The sequence below is a fragment of the Rhinolophus sinicus genome, chromosome 8, assembly GCF_057876585.1.
Source record: "Rhinolophus sinicus isolate RSI-liver-muscle chromosome 8, RSI-T2T, whole genome shotgun sequence".
Taxonomy (NCBI): Eukaryota; Metazoa; Chordata; class Mammalia; order Chiroptera; family Rhinolophidae; genus Rhinolophus; species Rhinolophus sinicus.
Window position 1 is genome coordinate 59,792,574 of NC_142508.1, and position 20,316 is coordinate 59,812,889.

At 43.0% G+C, this 20,316-nt stretch overlaps 1 protein-coding gene across 10 annotated transcripts in view; it reads left to right on the plus strand.

The window, feature by feature from the left end:
• The first annotated feature begins 1,466 nt into the window (after window positions 1–1,466).
• ADAT1 (adenosine deaminase tRNA specific 1) overlaps window positions 1,467–20,316 on the plus strand; it is a 45,021-nt gene continuing 26,171 nt past the window's right edge. For 2 of the 10 annotated variants that reach the window (XM_074314556.2, XM_019710720.3), the window contains exons 1-10: window positions 1,467–1,561; window positions 2,138–2,305; window positions 4,539–4,729; window positions 5,030–5,098; window positions 6,042–6,096; window positions 6,545–6,675; window positions 9,484–10,102; window positions 12,340–12,485; window positions 13,002–13,101; window positions 18,442–18,528. In XM_074314556.2, coding sequence (XP_074170657.2) covers window positions 4,561–4,729; window positions 5,030–5,098; window positions 6,042–6,096; window positions 6,545–6,675; window positions 9,484–10,102; window positions 12,340–12,485; window positions 13,002–13,101; window positions 18,442–18,528 — 1,376 coding nt within the window. In that variant the 5' untranslated portion in view covers window positions 1,467–1,561; window positions 2,138–2,305; window positions 4,539–4,560. Of the gene's footprint in view, window positions 1,562–1,597; window positions 1,787–2,137; window positions 2,365–3,875; window positions 3,900–4,538; window positions 4,730–5,029; window positions 5,099–5,987; window positions 6,097–6,544; window positions 6,676–9,483; window positions 10,103–12,339; window positions 12,486–13,001; window positions 13,102–18,441; window positions 18,529–20,316 lie in introns of those variants that run through there. The other 8 variants (XM_019710727.3, XM_019710711.3, XM_074314553.2 and 5 more) reach the window with 8 other exon arrangements.

Consider the following 20,316-nt stretch of genomic DNA (forward strand, 5'->3'; position numbering starts at 1 on the left):
AATAAACCATTTAAAAATTCATCAAATGGCCACTCTGGTAATTACTTTGAAGGAGAGGTCCATGGTGTATTGAGAAACTCTAACAGAGCTACCTAGTTAAGGAATGAGGACATTCAATCTGAGATCTGAAGGAAGATAAAGGAGATGAAGGGCTTTCTGTGGTGTGGCAATAAGTGCAAAGGTCCTTAAGTAGGAAAAAACAGAGAAGGCAATGATACCAGATAGAGATACAGAAGCCCAAAGAAATATGCCACCAGGTGAGGCAGGAGAGGGCTGGTCATACAGGACTGTGAGCCCCATTACGGGATTTTGTATGTTAAAGAGTGCTAGATGGGTGCTATACTTAATGGTGGTGATCAATTCATAGGGTATGTAATTGTCTAATCACTACATTGTACACCTGCATTTAATATGACATTGTTGACTATAATTGAAAAATAGATTTTTTAAAGTGCTGGAAAGCCACTGAAGTATTTAAGCAGGGGAGTGACATAAATTTGCATTTTGAAAACATCAATCTGACTTTGTGGAAAAGAATTGGAGTTGGACAGGAAAAGGCAACAGATTATATTGTAAGGGTTAAGGGAAGGGAAATGACAAGAAGGGTGACTCACTTTTTCCATTTGTGTGATTAGATTGATGGTGGTACCAAGAAAAAGGACCCTGGAAGGTGACTCCCCCCACCCCAAGATCAGCACTTCTTTACATACAGAAGAGGGGAGTCAGTTGCAGATTAAAGATATTGGAGAGACAGAAATGAGGAACAGGATCCTTAGCTTGGATGAGGCTTCTTGCCCTTTTCCTCTGAACTATGGAGGAGGGGATCAAATAAGTTGTACTTCTGTCTCTAACTTTTGAGGAGTGATAACAAGAAAAGTGAATTCTGTCATCTTTAGGAATTGTGGTATACAGTTGTGGGGTTGTACAGGCTTCTAAACAACCCAGACAGCTATACTACCTGGCAACCTGAAGGTTTTAGACTAGCCACATGTGGCTACTGAGCACTTGAAATGTGGCTGGTTCGAACTGAGATGTACTGTAAGTATAAAATACCAGATTTCTTAAGCTTGGTATGAAAAAAAAAGTAAAATATCTCAGTATTTTTTAACATATGGATTACACGTTGAAATGATAATACTTTGGATATATTGGGTTAAATAAAATAATATGATTAAAATTAGTTTCATCTATTTCGTTTGACTTTTTAAAATGCATCCACTAGAAAATTTTAAACTACCTATCTGGCTCAAATTACATTTCTATTGGACAGCGCTATTGTAGACAGAAATTCAGACTAGTGTTCCAAGACACGACATCATTGTACTATTCTTTGAACCACATCTTACCAGGGAGTCAGCTTCCATCAGCCCATTCCACCGGTTCCTACGCACAGCGCCGCAAGCCACCGGTCTCGAAGCACCACCCCACCCTGAAGGACTACAATGGCCAGAGTGCACTGCGCACTTCTGGAGGCGGGGCCTGGAATAACAGCCTCTGTGACGGCACGTTCGTTGCGCGACGCGAGTTCTGCCGTTTCCTTCCGAGGGTGCTCGTTGTGGAGGTGGGAGGGGAGCGTCCGCGAGGTGGTGGGGTCACGAGTCCGGGGGCGCGCGAATGAGGGTTGCTCTGGGGCTCCTGTGTGAGATGCTCTTGGTCTAAGTTTCCCGAGGCCATTTTGTATGAGGAGAGCTTGTGATGGCATGTGCCTCCCCCGACATGCGACACGTGGATCAGTGCTGCTCCTTTCATGGAAATGCCAGTATCCGCGGTGTGAAGAGCTCTTGCGGTGGGTGAGAGTGGGACGTGTAGCTTCACAGCTGATCCCTAATAACCCAAGGAGACAGGCGCTCACGTTATCCCTAACTTCCACGGCCTCGAGTCTCCCATAACTGTTGGAATGGGCCCAGCCCCTGCCTCTAGACCCTGCCAGGAAGAGAGTCTGCTTTTGAAGTTAATGAGAAGGTGGCCGAAGGGAAATAAGCTTACCTTACAATACTGCTTAAATTTCTCACGTGGCAGCCGACCTGCATTAACTTTGGTTTGAAAAGGAAGTGGGTTCTTCAGCTTTTTGCAACTGGCATAACATGCTGTCTTGTGGGCAAATAAATGCCTGTTTAACTGAGTTATTGTTTCCTAGGAAGAAGCTATTCAAGATCTAGGACAGTGGATTTGAATTTTAGTGGACCCAGTACATCAAAAACATTTGTTCATTTGAACTATTGTGCGTGCTCATCCAGACTCAGCTACATGAATGAAGTGATATAGTTCTGGGATGCTTCATCTTAGGGAGTCAACGTTTCTTCTGGCAAGTAATGGCTTCTTAGCTCTTACGGTTTGTGACATGTGTCTCTGATGTAACTTCAGGTTGGTTTCCTGAGTATCTATCTGCCTTCATAACATTTACTGCCCTGTGATAGCCCCCCTAGAAATGAGAGGGAAATAAGTTTATTTGAGCAAAAATTAATACAAATTGGGCAGCACCAAACCAGAAATGGTTAGGAGCATTCTGTAGATAGAAGCCAGGGTAAAGACAGAGAAAGTGCAGAAGCAAGAAAATAAATTATTTGACTATAGTTTAAAGCCTAATTGTCCTTAGTGTTTTGATGTAACCTTTGCTGATGAAAGAAACGTCCAAATCTGTAGAAAATTTTTGAGTTTATTTGAGCCAAACTGATGATGATGGGAAGCAAAATCTTGAGGGATTGAGAAAATGCTCCACAGAATGGCGGTTTTGCAGCTTATGTTATACATAAGAATAAAGGGAGATGTAAGGAGGGTTACATGAAATCCATTGGTGGTAGATTAAGGGGGCGGGAGAAAGCAAAGCGGTGGGGGGGGCGGAATTTCTGCGATTGGATAAAAAGTAAAACGGAGAGATATATCTTTTACATTGGTGGGTACAGGATAGTTAATTAATATTTACAGCACTTGCAGATGGTATGCAGGGGAACAAGATAACAATGAGGGGTTCTGTGATCTCTGTTCTGGTGAGGGTTGTACCCTTAGGGGTCCGGGAAAGGAGATTACTCTGACGTTTCAAAGGTGTGTTATCTTCGAAGCAGAAAGACAGTAGACAGGCTCACTTAGGTAAAGATTGATTGGCCTTTGTCAAAGAAGCCATAGTCCTAGGAAGTGATTCCCCACCATGACTCACTTTTAGTTAGGAATTTTTATGTTCAGACCATCCTTTCTGGTTACTTTCAGTCTCTTGAGTTTGTAAGGCTGGCCATGTAGGCCTCCCCTGAGTTTGTCTGGTTGAGTATGTGGCCCTTTTTTCATCCACACCTTGAGGCATTTACAGGCTTAGATCTTGGTTGGCTTACATAGGCCGCAGCGACATTAGAGCCACATTGGTCTAATGGCCTCCTTGTTTAATTAACACAATGGAGGAGGCTCATTGTAGAAACATCAGTTTTCAGAAGCTACGTGTTTTGGGACTTAGTAAAGCCTTTCTTTTTTCTTTTTTAAAATGCTTAGCTATGTCTATCACCGATGATCCCATTTTCTACTAAGAAGCTTTTCATACATTTGAATCCAGATGAGGTCATTGATAGAGTCAACAGTCATGAGTGGGAGAGTTTCCAGCAAAGTGTCCTAGGCCTCTTTGAGATCTGATCTGCTGAATGGTTTTCATTCATGGCTTTATGTATCCATTACAGCTTCCCTCCCCTGCAAGAAGCTCAAGGCAAATAAGTCAGGAAAATCAGAGGTACTTTTTAGTAATACTAATCACAGTTGACACTAATTATGCTCAGTAGTATAGCAGTAACTTTTTATAAATATTATTTAATCCTCACAACAACCCCATGGATTAAATAGTACTATTATCCCTATTTTAACAGGTGAAGAAACAGACACACAGTTAACACAAGCAAAGCCATAGTTAGAACCCAGAAAGGGTAACTCTAAGCCCACACTCTTCACAACTATGAGAACCCTAGACTGGTGAAAAACCACTGGGCCCTGTCACTTCTTCCCTCTGCATCATAAAATATCTGAGAAATTAAAGGTTGCTATCCTGATAGGCATATCAGTAGAGATTTACTAGAGGGAGCTAAACAACCAATCTACTGTGGGGGAAATAGAAAAATAAAATGCCTGAAAAAGAGGGTGGAAAAGAAGAACATCTGCCTGGGGAAAGATAAACCCTGTATGGTGAAAGTCTGCCTAAACTGAGCTGAGTCTATGAGCTGTGCTATCTCCAAATGAAAATTGGACTCGCAAGGGTACTTCCCTCTCATATGCTTTCACTTTGAGTAGTAGTTCAGATTAATTAGAAACATGTCAGATATTAAGGAACAGCTTGAAGAAATAGAGTGTCTTCTGGGGTTGGTGGTATCTGAGACTGTTTTAATCTTTCCTGGAAGATGAAAGGGGCAGAGAAGTACGAGAAAATGACCCATAAAGTTAGAGATACAGAAACTTCAGTATGAACACGGTTGGGCTACATCTGGAAATCTGTTGAAGCACTTGTGTGAGGGTGTAGCATTTGCATTGTCCTCCTTTCTGTACTTCTGATGGTGGTGGTTTTCGATCAGGGCCTCAGCACCAGCTCAGACCATGTGGACTGCGGATGAGATTGCGCACCTATGTTATGAGCACTATAGGATCAATCTGCCCAAGCAGGGGAAGCCTGAGCCCAACCGTGAGTGGACGTTACTAGCTGCTGTGGTGAAGATACAGCCTATCGCTGACCAGACCTGGGACTCCCCTAACAAACTGGTGCGAGGTGAGATCCTTTCTGTCTGGAACGCTCACTCTCTGTCAGAAATGGTGGAATTAAACGTGGCTTTACAGGGATGGTTGTGGTCAGATATAAACTATGGTGTTGGGCATGTTTCCCTGCTCTCCACCAGGTGGCGCAGCACTTCTGGTGGTGAGCGATGGCTGTCCTGGAACCCAAATCCACAGATGGGTCAGCCTGTGGGAATGCTCTGGAGGAATGGGCAGACTTAGTAAACCCGAGGACTGGGAACCATTCAGCGTCTGAGAACTCATTTAACGTAACGATTCCTTCTTTTCCCCTCAGTGACAAAGGAAGTTGTCTCAATGGGAACAGGAACGAAATGCATAGGCCGGTCCAAAATGAGGAAGAGTGGTAAGCCCGCATGCAGTCTAAGCAGTGCCTGTCTAGGGAGCTTTGGAAACGATGTCCATGTTGCCCTCTCCTCCTCTACAAGGCACGGGAGCCCTATTACTGAGGTGGCTGACCTTTCAGTTCACACTGACAGTCGCTCCAGTTGGAAGGACAGAACTCATTTCAAGAATGGGAATAAACTGGAAGCAAAAGCCACCAGGAACTTGTTTTCTGAGTGGATTGAAAGTCGGCCAGTATTCTCATGCTCACACCAGAAGTTCCCTGGGCTTAGCTATTCTACATTATATCTGAAGCCCCGGAAAGCAATCTTGAATTAAATGGAGACTTTGGCACCAAAAAGAAGATGGAAATTCCTTAGAGATACGGCATCTTTACCTCTGCTTCTGGTTAGCGCAGGCATTCTTGAGTTTGCTTCCCCCACTCTAGCCTTGGTCCTGTATGTGAGGAAGCTGTTCCAGGACCACTACGGATTGAATTCCATGGAACTGTATCACCATGAGTACAAGTATGATCCCAGGGTACAAAAGATCTGGACCCCTGTCCTCCAGATAAAGATTTCCCTATAAATCAGTAGTTCTCAGCTAAGGAAGATTTTGCCCCCTGGAGCTCATTTGACAATGTCTGGAGACATTTTTAGTTGTCACAACGGGGAAGGGGAATATGCTGCTGACCTCTAGTGAGTAGAGGCCAGGAATGTTGCTCAGCATCCTACAATGCCCAGGACAGCCCCCACCACAAAGAATATTCCAACCCAAAATGTCAGTAGTGCGGAATTGAAACTCTGCTGTAAATGCATTGCCATTAACGGTTCTGATACTTTCTGGCAAGCCCTCTAGGAGCTACATGGCCATCCGGGGTGTTGGGGGAAACTGCTGTGTTCTGCTTCTAGGAACCAAGGCCCCTCTAGATTCCGGTCTTCACTAGTGTCCTGTCTTTGCCACAGGAGACATCCTCAATGATAGCCATGCTGAGGTCATAGCCAGAAGGAGTTTCCAAAGGTAAAACCACATCCCCAGAGAGTCTGATTTAATCTGAAGTTGGGGGAAGGGAGGGCAGAATTTGCATTTCTAATAAGCTCCCAAGTAAAGTTGATTATGTTGGCCTGTGAACTACACTTTGAATCGCACGGGTCGAGACAGTGGTTCTCATGCTTGGCTGTGCATCAGAATCCACTAGAAGGTTTGTTAAAATCCAGATTGCTGGGCTCACCCCCAGACATTCTGATTCAGCCAGTCCAAGGTGGAGACTGAGAAGTGGCATTTCTAACAAATTCCAGATGATGCTGATGCCGCCGGTTCAGGAACCACACTTTGAGAATCACTGGTCTAGATCAGTCGCATCATTCCAAAATCTGTAGATCTTTCTTTCTTAGTAATCACCCAGCCAGAGTCTTTCCCTGTACCCCGGAGATCAGTGTTCATTCTGATAACATCCTGCGCCCATTAGGTACCTTCTCCATCAGCTCCACTTGGTGGCTGCCCGGAAACAGGATAGCATCTTTGTCCCAGGAACTCAGAGAGGACTGTGGAAACTCAGACCAGACCTCTTGTTTGTGTTTTTCTCCAGCCATACTCCCTGTAAGTGTATGCAAGCTTTTGGATTACTGTTACATTGTCTTCTTCCTTATATTTGTCTTATCCGTAGACATGTTTCTCAAAAAAAAAGCACTGCTGACTGAAGTGTAGCTACAACCAGTGACAGTGCCTTTTTGTGAACAGGCCAGTGCGCCTAATCACTTCTTTCACCAAGAAAAGGGGGTGGTATTAGTATTCACTGATACGGTATTAGTATTCACTAATTCTGTTACTCACTTCTCAGTTCCCAGTCAGGACTGGGAAACAAAGCTGAAATCCCACAAGGTCTAAAACCAACAATAGGGCTTAGCAGTCCAAAGCCCTGGTTTCTCTAGTAATTTATCCTGAAACTCATTTCATTCATCCATTCATTCATTCAACAAATATATTCTACTACTTATCAGGTACAGTATGACATACTGGGTATGTAGCAGCGAATAGGACCAGCCCCTTGTTTACCTTCATCGAGTCTTGTAGGGAACGTAGACAGCCCTGGTTAGTTAAAGTTTGATGAGTTACAAGGGGATGTTCAGGTGCTGGGCTTACAGTAGCAGGAAGACCAGACCAGTCTCCAGAGTCATTTCTACCCTCTGTTTTTCTGACTCGAAAATTATGAATAATTTCTGCCCGTTGTAGACAACTCAGGGATGGCAGTAAGATTTCCTCACCCTAAAAACTTTGAAACAAGAATATAAGATTGTCCTCTGAGCATTAAACTTTAAGACTAACACATGTAACTTGAGGAGAGATAGGTAATCACTCTGAAGAGACAGAATAGCTGTCAAGACTTGATCATAACTCAAAAAATATAGCTGAAGAAAGGATGAGTCTATCACAAAAGAGTTGGTTAAGAGTCAAAGGCCAGAGAAATGACATACAGAGGTAGGTAGGGCTCATCCATACCCTGTTCTTAGCAGTGGGTGCTCTGGTCCAAGGACCAAAGGATGTTTCTTAACTCAGTGCTTCTCAAACTATGAAATAACCCAGGGGTCTTGCTAAAATGCAAATTCAAAGTCAGTTGTTCTGAGGTGGAGTGTGAGATTCTGCATTTCTAATGAGTCCCCAGCCTATGCCCATGGTGTTGGCCTGTGGACTTTGAGTAGCCAGGGCTGAGCTGGCAGGTGTAGGGTTATTGTGGGACAGTTGCATCCGGGAACTACAGCTAGCCTGACCTTCAAATCAAACTATATAAGTCAACAGCTCACAGGCTGCTACTGTTCTGTGAGAGTGTACTGGTCTATGACCAGATGAGAAGAAAATCAGGACTACATAATTAATTTTTCAAAAAGCTAATTTCTTTCCATTTAAAGGTTATGCGATTTTAATCTTTTTAAAATAATGGTAATTAGGATTTTTAAAGATCTTATTTGATAGAATAAAAAGTTGACAACCTTTGTTGATCTTAAAATCTTCTGGAAATTTTACTGTGAAATCAAAATCTAGAAGCACTGATCTAACTTACCTGGCTCATTTTTAAAAAATTTTTAAATGTAATGTTTACCCATGGCTTGTCTGCAGAAAGAAAGAACACTATCTAGAGACTGACTATCTGGCTCCCTTGGCATTTATTCCTCATTACTAATTGATAACTTAGTGCATGGTTCAGCTACTTCAGGCTCTTATTTGTGAGTTTTCTTAGCATGAGTCAGCCTCTTGAGTTCAGGCATCTGTCAAGTTCAAATTTTGGAGCCTGCGGAGTGGGAGGTGGGCCCTGGTGAATTCTCCAAAGTCACTGTCACCTTGTGAGGTCTCTGGAAGTCGGCCAGCCGGCCTCTCTGGCAACACTCCCACTTCTTTCCTTTCCCACTCTTGGTTTATAAAAGCTACAGATGTATTATTCACACACTTTAGAAAAGCAACACACATTAGGTTAGTGCTTGAAAAAGTAGCTCCCTTCTCAAGGGGAAGCTGTGCTCTTTGCTGACCTCTGGTTTTCTTTGATTCCATGTAAGCACAGAATAGGTCAGAAATCTCTAAACCAGCATGTGGAAATACCAGCTGTGTAATTTACTGTCGAGTTTTTAGTCTGAGGATATGCACATATACCTCTGCAATGAGGAAATTGTGAGCCTTGCCTAACTTATTTAACCATGAAACCACTTTCGTTTTCAAAGACATTGTGTGGGATAACATTCATCAAAAATGCACTTGGGAAATTGCTCATTCTGAACCCGTGATTTTCAACTCAGGACTATTTTGCTCCCCAGGAGACATTTCGCAACATCTGGAGACACTTTTGATGGCCAGACTGGGGGGTGCTATTGATATCTAATAGGTAGAGACCTGGGAGGCTGCTAAACATCCTACAATGTACAGGACAGACCCCACAGCAAATAATTATCTGGCCCAAAATGTCAATAATGCAGAGGTTGAGAAATCGTGGTCTAGACCAGTATTTCCAAATTTCCTGTGATAAGAATTACCTGGGATTATTGTTAAAATATTCAGTTTTCCAGACCCCCCTCCCCTCAGAAATTCTAACTCACTGGGTCTGGAAAGGGTCTTCAACAAAAGCCCCAGAGTATTCTTATTAGGGAAATTGGGGCAAGGATCTCATCTCAGGTTAGCTGGGAGAATAGAATTAAGCTTTGTTTAGAACAGTAGTTCTCAATCTTGAGCTTGCATCAGAATCTCCTGGAGAGCTTATCAGAACACAAGCTTCTGTGTACCACCTCCAGAGTTTCTGATGCAGCAGATCTACTGTGGGTCCCAAGAATTTGCATTTCTAACAAGATCCTAAGGGATCCGATATGGCTGGTCCAGGGGCCTCACTTTGAGAACCACTGATCTAGGGCGTTCCTTCTCCTGCAGGTGGGGATGCCTCCATCATTCCGATGCTTGAGTGTGAAGATCAGCCTTGCTGTCCGGTCAGGACAGATTGGGCCAATAACCCATCAATGGAAGCCAGTGGTAACCTGAAACCTACTGAAGATAAAAGGAAATGTGAAGGCCCAGATAGTCCTGTGACCAAAAAGATGAGGCGTGAGCCCGGGACTCCTGCCACAGAAGTCGCCAATGGTGTGGCTCACCGTCAGAGTTTTGGCAATCAGGAAAGTGGCCCGATCCCACCAAGTGTCAGCAGCTCTAATCTCACCTCAGGGGAACTGGCTGCTGTCACTGGAATGGCCCCTGCTGGTGCCAACGTAGTGGATGTTCATAGAACTGGAGCCAAGTGTGTGCCTGGGGAAGCTGGAGACTCGGGGATGCCTGGTGTTGCGTATCACCAGGTGGGGCTGCTCCGAGTGAAGCCAGGCCGGGGAGACAGGACTTGCTCCATGTCCTGCAGTGACAAGGTGGCACGGTGGAACATCCTCGGATGCCAAGGGGCATTGCTGATGCACTTTTTAGAAGAGCCCATCTACCTGTCAGCTGTGGTCATCGGGAAGTGTCCGTACAGCCAGGAAGCCATGCAGAGAGCACTCATTAGGAGGTGAGAGGGCAGGGAGGGAGGGCTTCTTTGGAAGTCTTTCCGAGAAGCAGTCTGAGAGTATGTCCAAAGAGCCTTAGAAATACCCATGCATTTTGATCCAGCAGTTCCACTGCTAGGAATTTGCCCTAAGGAAATAACTGAGAAAGTGTTCAAACATTTAGCTTTGTGTGTAGTCATTTTTTAAAAAGAAAAGGAAACGACTGAAATGGCTAGCAATAGGAAACCTAGTGGTTTTTGTTAAGGCTCCTACTGAGGAATATTTAACATGGTAAGATCCTCATGTTTAAAGAATAATTTAGAGGTTAAAATGAGTTCATTTTGGTCTTAAAGTGTATATACACATAGAAAAAAATTGTAGGAGGAACTACACAAAGGTATTAATATTATTACCTCTGAATTGTGGTATTATGGGTAGTTTTGTCTTTGATTTTTTTGTTTTCTAATTCTTCTACAATGTACATATATTGCTGTTAAAAAATTTTTAAACTCGCAAATATTACTGTTAATTTTTAAAAGGATAAAAGATAAAGGATGATCACTCAAGTTCGGTTTCCCTGAAGTGTCAACGTAAGAAATATCTAGACCTATAGAGAATTTTTATGAGTTTATTTGAGCCAAACTGACAACAATTGCCAGGAGCAAGATCTCAGATGCTCCCGAGAATAATAGTTTGCATCTTCTTTTATGCATTTGAAATTAAGGAGGGAACATAAAGAAGATTGGAGAAAACAAGGGGGGGGATTGGATTACAGTGGTGTCTTGGTTAGCAAGACAGTGTGCTTTCTTGAGGACTACTACTCCCTTTAAGGGGTATTACTTGTGGTATTTCAAAGGCTTGTTAACCTAGATGCACTAGAACAATGGACAGGGCTAGCTTAAAACCTTTCACTAAAGAAGTTATATGCCTGGGGTGTGACTACCCACCATGACCTGCCCAGTTAGGAATTTATAATCACATCACACTGTGAAGTTACTTTCCATAGAACCCCTTTTTTTCCCATCCACAGAAGGTAGCCAAACCCAATGAATGCTGTAGTGACTGAGGGTGGGATGAAGCCACGGCCAGGGGAAGCCTGTGGGCCTGTGTCAAATGACCACCCCTGAAGCCAATTCCGGGAAGTAGCCCCAGGATCTAACCCACTAATTCCATTCCTGGGTACATACCCAAGAGAAGTGAAAACATACATCCATGTAAAAACTTGCACATGAATGGGCATAGCAGCATTAGTCATAACGGCCCCAAAGTGAAGCAACTCAAATGTCCAAGAGCTGGTGAATGGATAACTAGAAGGTGGCCTATCCATACAGTGGAATATCACTCAGCTGCAAAAACAAATGAAGGACTGACACGTGCTCCAACATGGATGAACCTTGAAAACATTATGCCAAGTGAAAGAAGCTACATAATGTATGACTTCATGTAGGGAAATGTCCAAAATAGGCAATCCATAGAAACAGAAAGTAGATTCGTGGGTGCCAGGGACTGGAGAAGGGTTTGGGGAGTGACTGCTGATAGGTGGGGGGTTTCTTACTGGGGTGATGAAAATGTTATAAACTTAGATTATGGTGATAGTTGCCCAATTCTATACATATACTAAAAATTACACTGAATTATACACTTTAAATGGGTAAACTGTATGGGATATAAACTGTATCCCAGTAAATATATTAAATTTAAAAAAAGTAACCCTAGTCACTGTGCCCAAAACGTTTTCTGTGTTTTCCATGTTTTCCCTATTCTTAGACTTTAAGTTGCTCTCTGCTTAGGTCTAGTCCAGCACTGTGTTGGCGTCTAGTTTGTGTAGAAAAATACAAGAGAAAAAAATGAAGCTTTCATATTATAGGATAAGTTTGGTTTCCGGTGTGTTCAAAGGATTCCCTAGGAAGCGGATGCCAACAAGTTAATACTCCTGCTTAAGGTTTTCAGATCTGTCAAAGCTGATATCAGGAAGGGCTGGCTTTTCGTGTTACTGAAGTCACTGAGGGGTGGTGACTCAAATCACAGATACCACTTCAGAGTGATGAGAAGGGATCTTCCTGCAGCCATAAGGTTCATGTAATGTAGATTCTATTCTGTCACACCCTCCTGTATTTCCCTTTCCATAAATAAACCAACAAATCCACACACCTCCTAAGGCCTTTGCCTCCCGAGACGTAGGGGCAGTGGTGTGGTCCACAGTCCTAGATACCCTCTCCAGGAGTGTGCCTAAACTGAATGCATTTTCCCTCACATTTAGGTGTCAGAACGTCTCGGCTTTACCCAATGGCTTTGGAGTTCAAGAAGTGAAAATACAGCAGTCAGATTTACTGTTTGAGCAGAGCCGCTGTGCAATGCAGGCAAAAAGGGCTGACAGCCCAGGCCGACTTGTTCCTTGCGGAGCAGGTAAAGGATCCAGGTTCCACTTGCCCTGGAGTAACTTGTCCCCAGACGGTGGAGTGGCCTGGGAGGGGCTGCATCCTCCCAGCCTGGGGAGGCAGTTTACCACCCAAATGGTCAGTAGTGTGGGCTTTAGAGACACCCACACTGGGTCAAGTTCATGTTCTGTGTGACCCTGGGCAACCTATTTCTCTTAACCTCAATTTCTTTATCTTCATATAAGAATATCATTTATTTATCAGGGTTGTCATGAGAATTAAATGAGAAATTCTGTTTCATTCATTTTCCGTGTTTAGCATATAATAGATGCCCAACGATTGTTAGCTGATAGGGTAATGACGGTGGGGAATCATGAACCACTTTACACTGTCCGGAGGCCGCGTGTCAGACTGGCAGTCATTGTGTCTGACGTCATATCGAGCTCTCGGGTCTGCAGAGACAGGGAAATGTTTTTATTAAAGCACCTCTGGAATGGATAGAAAACTGAACAGTTTTAACCCCAGAATTTTATCTTTTTCATAGCCATCAGCTGGAGTGCAGTTCCTGAGCAGCCGTTGGATGTTACTGCCAATGGCTTTCCACAGGGAGCAACAAAGAAAGGAATCAGAAGCCTTCAGGCCAGGTACAGCATACTGGGGCGGAAGGAGACAGTGGCTGTGTACTCACGCCGCACCACTCTCTAGTTCCAGAACATTGTCATTTCTCCAAAAAGAAAACCCTACATGCAATAGCACTAACTCCCTACACCTTCCTCTCCTAAACCCTGGCAACCCCTAATTTACTTCTGTCTCCACAGATTTATCTATTCTTGGTATGTCATATAAATGGAATCATACATACAATTTTGGCCTTTTGCATCTAATTTCATCCACTTGGCATAATGTTTTCAAGGTTCATCCATGTTGTAGCATGTATCAGGCCTTCATTCCTTTTTATGGCTGAATGATAGTCCATTGTATGGATAGACCACCTTTTGTTTATCTGTTCATCCACTGAAGGACATTTGGGTTGCTTCACTTTTTGACTATGATGAATAATGCTGCTATGAACATTTGTATACAAGCTTTTGGGTGGACATACGTTTTCATTTTTCTTGGATATATACCTAGGAGTGGAATTCCTGGGTCATATGATAACCTTTTGTTTAACTTTTGAGGAACTGCCAGACTTTTCCATAACAGCTGCACCATTTAAAACTTTTATCAGCAATGTATGAGAGTTTCAGTTATCTTACATCCTTTACAATACTTGTTATTATCTCTTTTTTATTGTAGCCATTCTCATGGGTGTGAAAACTATCTCATTGTGGTTTTGATTTGTATTTCCCTAACAACTAATCATGTTGAGCATCTTTTCATGTACTCATTAGTCATTTGTATATCTTCTTTGGAGAAATGTCTATTCGGATCCTTTGCCCATTTTTAAAATTGGTATATTTTTATTGTTGAGTTACAGGATTTCTTTATATATTCTGGACACTAGTCCTTTATCAGATATGTGTTTAGAAATATTTTCTCCAATTCTGTGGGTTGTCTCTTCACTTTCTGACAGTATCCTTTAAAGCATGAAAGTTAAAACTTTTGATGAAGTCCATTTCATCTGTTTTTTCCTTTGGTGATTTGTGCTTTTGGTGTCATATCTAAGAAATCACTGCCTGATCCAAGGTCACAAAGATTTACTGTGTTATCTTCTAATAGTTTTTGTAGTTTTAGCTCTTAAGTTTAGGACTTTGATCCATTTTGAGTTCATTTTTCTATAAGGTATGAGGTAGGGGTCCAGGTGCATTCTTTTGTATCCAATTGTTACAGCACCATTTTGGGGAAATTCTTTCCCCTGGGATATTTTGAAAAGAACACTTTCTTGGGCTTTGCCACTAGGGATTCTGATTTAGTAATTCAAGGTTGGAACCCGAGTCACTTATGAACCTCCACAGCGATTGAACTGGCAAAAAGGGCACCATGGAAATAGGACTTCGTGTATTCAGATTGGCTTTTGCTGCAGTGTAGAGCTTAAGACCTGCTGGACATGAGATGCAGGTTCCATCGTTGTGTGTTTGGAGGTTCATGCATCTACATTACTGGTTCTTCTCTTGCTAAATGCTCAGCTAATCTCATCCACGCTGCTTTTCTCCTCTCACTGAGCCATAGGTGGTCTGCACTAGCCTGAGGGTGGGAGGCACTGTGGGGGGTGGCCTCTCCACCAAAGGCATATCCATCTCAGTCTGGGTTGAGCTGCACCGAGAGACTCGTGTCCTAGGATTGAGTAAGATTTACAAAATTGTTGTGGGTAGAGATTTTTGGACCAGTTTTTTGAAGGGCCTTCCTGGCTTTAGGCCACCATTATTAGCACCTCTCAGGAGACCATGGGTGTGTGAGCAGAGCAGGTCACGAGGGACAGGAACCACAAGTTTCCTGCTGAACTCTGGTGACAGGCAACTCATACCAGCCCCACGAATCTGACTGTGGTTTCCATTTCCTGATTCACGATGAATCCACACACTCGCTTACTTTAAAAGCTCAGCTCAACCACCGCCTTCTGGCTCAAAATTACCATCTTTTCTCCAGATTCCCCTAGTGCTGTTCTCCAGCTTCTCCTAACACATAAGTGCTTTCTGTGTGATTGGAAGTGCCTCCTATTGTCGTCACCCTTGCTGTGTCTCCAGGTATCTGGGTGACTTTGGACAAGTCCACTTGCTCTCTGGGCCTCAGTGTGTTCATATCTGTAAGACAGGGACCTTGGAGGAGATGATCTGAGGTCTCTGGCACATTGTGGCTGTCTCCATTTAGAAGGCAGACCCCATACAAGGAGGATGTATACGGTAGAAAGAGCAGACGCTTTGTAGTTTAAGAGATGGATGTTTAATTCCTGGCTCCCTTTTCTCCTGGCTGTGTGAACTTGGGCACATTGCTTTACCCCTCCTAGCCTCCATTTCCCCAGCAATAAAGCAAGAATAACTAAGAGTATCTATTGCACAGGAAAGTTGTGAGAATTGAATGAGAGAGAGTTCCTCTAACATGGTGCAGGAATTGCAGTAGACATCTTAAGATCAATTTCCTCTTTAATTATCAAGTAAAGCTTCATATTATTTGTGAAAGAATCAGTCACTTTTATTCTAAAAACCAACAGCTGCTGGGGAGAAAGTAGGTTTTCTCACTGCTCATTCCTGAATGCTGGAATCCGGGGACCACGTTCTTTAGAACTATAGGGAATATAAAGTCAGACTGGGATGTTAGAGACATTTAGTATGCTAATGCATCACTAAAAGGGACTGTTTTATTTAAGTCTTCCTGGTTTTTAAAAGCAATGAGATAATAGGAACCAGATAAAGGACCCTCATTTCTAAGAAGCTTAATTTTACTCTGCCTGTTGTAGGCATATTCCTTTGCCCGAAAGTGGCAAATCCTCTTTCCATTCTGTCCAGATGCCAGAGCATCCTAGCGAATCATTACATGGCTCATTGGATTATAAAAGAAAATGGTGAGGGGTTAAAAAATAACTTTAAGTATACCTAAGTATGTTAGATTAAAGATAGTGCTAGATGGAAAATATCAACGTGATATTTTAAAGATTACAATGTGAATGTGTAATCTTTTAAAAATTACATAGGTATATATAGCTTCCCTAGTAGGTCTTACATATGTTTTGGTGAAGTTTAATTTTCTTCATATAAATCTTTCACATCTTTTATTAGAGTTATTCCTTGAATGTTGTATTAGTTATCTGTTGCTGTGTAATTAATTACACTTCCAAAACTTAGTGGCTTAAAACAACAACCAACATTTACTATTTCATAGTTTCTGTGGGTCAGGAATTTGGGAAGAGCTTAGCTGGATAATTCTGACTCAGGGACTTAGGAGGTTGCAGTCCATTATGTCAGCCAGGGCTGCAGTCATCTGAAGGCTTGACTGGGGCTGGAGGATCCAATTCCAAAATGGCTCATTCATGGGACTGACTGACAGCTCAGTGCTAGCTGTTAGCAGGAGGCCTCAGTTCTCACAACCTGGATCTCTCCATAGGCTACCAGTGTTCATCTTCACAACTCACTGGCTGGCTTCCCCCAGAACAAGTGATCCAAGAGAGCAAGGCAGGAGCCACGGTGTCTTTTATGACCCAGCCTCAGAAGTTACACTGTATCTGCAATCTACTAATGTTTATACGGGTCAGCCCTACTCAGTGTGGGAGGGGATTGCACAGGGGTATGAATTCTGGGAGGCAAGAATCACCATCTTAGCGGTTGGCTACTATAGATGCTATTTTATATAATTTCTTTTTGTTGCATTTTCTGGGCATTGCTGTTGCAACCAATCTTTTGTTTCTCTCTGCCACAGTCAATATTTGTATTCAGCAACTTTGCTAATGCTTATTATTCTACCAATTGATCTGGGAATTCTTTTGGAATTTTTTAATATAGATAATCTTTTGCAAATGGTATTTCCTTTCCAGTTCTCCATTCCTTTTATTTCTTGACTTATGTGCTGGCTAGAACTGACAGTATCACACTCATGTGCAAATAGTGGCTTTGCTTTGGATTTTTTTGAATGCTTTTTCCTTTTATTTCTTGTCTTGCTGGCCAGAACCTTTTGGATAACATTGGATAAAAGCAATGATAGCAAGTACCCTTGTCTTATTCCTGATTTTAAGAACATATATTTCCTGTAGATTTTTATAGATACTGTGTATGAATTTAAATACCTTTCCTAGCCCTAGTTTGTAAAAGATTTTAAGTCATTCAATAGATATTGAATTCTAACAAATGTTTTTTCTGCATATATTTTTCTCATAATTATATTACTTTTCTCCTTTAATCTGTTAATGAGATGCGTTCCATTAGGTTTTTGGCTTTGGAGCTTTTTAATGTTATAGCAGCCTAATATTCCTGAGTGCCAGCAGCCACTTAACCACAATTAAGGCCCAGGGAGAGCAGCATGTGAGGGTTCAGGGTTCTGCTTTAAGCAGTGATTCCGTTCTGTAGGCTGGGTCCCAGCCAGGTAAGGCAGCCTCTTGGCAGACTGTGTAATCCCTTATTCCATATGTATGAGTATGGCCACTGTGTCCAAGCTGATGGTACAGTTTGCATGTACAGTGAAGGGTGTGGTGTGTAACGATGAGCCCAGACTTTGTAGGCACACACAGCAGTTCCCAACGTCTAGATCAGCTCATGAATTGTATGTATAAGAGAAAGGAAGGAGGCACACACAATTCAGGCCATGCTGACATGGATGGGCCAAACCAAGAAGGGCCATATGGGCTGGTAAAAAATTCAGACTCACTTCCTTCACTGTTCCAAACTATGACCTCCATGAAGCTTGATGTTAGAAGCAAAGGATTGGCCTCCAAAGCCCCATGATGCCCAAAGGGAGAGTGTGGAGGTTCTGCCTCAGGTGGTGCGTCCAAGTGGACTTCATAACCACAGTTCATACAGGGAGCAACACTCGGGTCTCGGAAACAGAGCTTTCAATGTTTTCTTGTAAGCAGTATTACCCAAGGGGCCAGCTCCCTTGAAAGGAGGTAGCCAACGTGGCTGATAGGTGTCCTGGGGGGAATTTAGTAATTCCACCTCTGTCTTTACCCCGTTTGAACCTGTTACCTTGATAATTTCACTGCTAATGATATTTCTTAAGATGAAATTCATTTTTGGGGCATGGCCGGTTAGCTCAGTTGGTCAGAGCGTGGTGCTGGTAGCACCAAGTTTGCCGGTTTGATCCCCTCATGGGCCACTGTGAGTTGTGCCCTCCTTAAAAAAAAACCACACACATACAAAAAAAAAAAAACGAAAAGAGATTCATAAAAATGCATCAACCTAATCAGATACTCAGGTCTAGGTTTTCTCATTGCCAGACACAGGTGAAAATGGGGGCTCTGGCACATTCTAACGTAAATACCGTGTGAAGCCTGGTATCTTTGACAGGAATCTGGTACACTGTAAACACTTAATAAATTATTTTTGTCTTTTTCCAAACAGATCTCGAATCAGCAAAGTGGAACTCTTTAGATCATTCCAGAAACTTCTAAGCAGTATTTCAGAGGACAAGTGGCCAGACTCCCTCAGGTGATGCTATTAACCCATATTTTTTCTTAGGAAGATTTCTGGTTTAATTCTGGCTTGTGGATGCCAGGAAGCTTTGACAGGAGTGGTGGTTCAATAGGCCAGTGGGCACTTATTACTGACCACATGCTCTTCCATCCCCATAGCCCCACTCGCAGATTGGTGTACGAGCTGAGGTATGGAGGATGGGTAGTTTGGCGGTACAGTCATAAGAGACAAAGGGTAGAATTGGGTCTTGGCCCATTCCAGGCCCTCCTTGCATTCCACCTCTAGATGGAATGGGAATGCTGTGGAAATGGGAGTGCTTGGAGACCAATATATTCTGTTAGGAACGTCATTCTCTTCTCTTTCTTTTGTTCACATCAGTGGTTGTGAACTATAGCTCCACGATTTAAATCTCTCTCCAAACAGGAATGTAGAGAACTATAAAACCACTTCAGGGACAGGTGGGTGGGTGCAATTCGGACACTAACTGCCCTTACTTCAGATGACAGCCACAGCAAGCTCAGAGGGCCCCCAAGCCACTCACACTTCTGACCAGGTTACTACAAACTCAGGTGTTCCCACTACACCTTCAGGTTCCACGATTCATTAGAACAACTCATAGAACTCAGGAAAGCAACATACTTAAAATTACCTTTTACTGTAAAGAGTGCAAGGCAGGGCCACTAAAAGAAGGGACAGATAGGGTGAGGTCTCGGAGGGTCCCAAACAATAGGGCTTCTGTGTTCTCAGATTGCATTACCCTCTCAGCACATCACTGTGTATCACCAATCAGGAAGCTGACCTGCACTTTAGGGTCCAGAGTTTTTATTGGGGTTTTATTAATAAGCATGATTGATTGAAGTGTAGTTCACATGATGTGATTAAACTCAATCTTCATATCCTCCTCCCACAATAGGAGGTCAGACTGTTATCAGATGGCTCAGTGCTCCAACTCTCTAATCTTGTGGTTGGTCTTTCTGGCATGGCCAGCCCAATCCTGAAACTCTCCTACCATGAGTCACCTTGTTAAATATAAACTGAGGTATGAGATGAGGGGTCCACCATGAAAACAAATACATTCCTCTCACTTGGAAAATTCTTAAGGGGTTAGAGTTTCCTGCCCAGGAACTGGCAACAAAGACTGGCCAAATTCTTACACAACAGTGGGGAAGCAAAGTAGTAGCTAGAAACTTCTATACGAAGAGGCTAGCCACTGTTATCACCGTCATGCAGACTGGTCAATATTGATGCCCTCCAGTCATCCATGGTCAGTTTGCATGTTTCTTATGTGAAAAAATGAATCAAACTAGAACTGGGTGGGTTTCCATACATTGTGTGTTTTAAAAACATACCTGGACTTAGGTAAGGAGAGACTTTATTCAAAAGGGTTATTGCAGTAAGAGAAGGGGGTCTATTATAATAAGAGAACTCATGCAAAGCAAGAACACGCCAATGATAGCTCTGTAAGCCTCTCCAAGGCAGACTGGAAGTTATCGTTTATACGGAGGGGTAAACAAGGCTATCAGAACTTGGAATGGGAGAGTGAGATGAATAGGCAGTGTGGAGGGACAGTTGCACAGGAGATGTCTTTTCTTGTGGTCAATTGATTCTCCGGAGGGGCTGTTAAGGGGTGTTAAATACTCCAATCCTGCCTCAGGCTGAGGGTGTGTCGAAGTTCAGGGCTCCAGCACAAGGAGGGGCGTGTAACTGATATTTGGTCAAGTTAGCAGGTATTTTGTCAAGCTTAGTCCGTGGGTTCAGCTAACCATTATGAGACGACGAATGGGAGTTAAGAGGGCCTGCGTC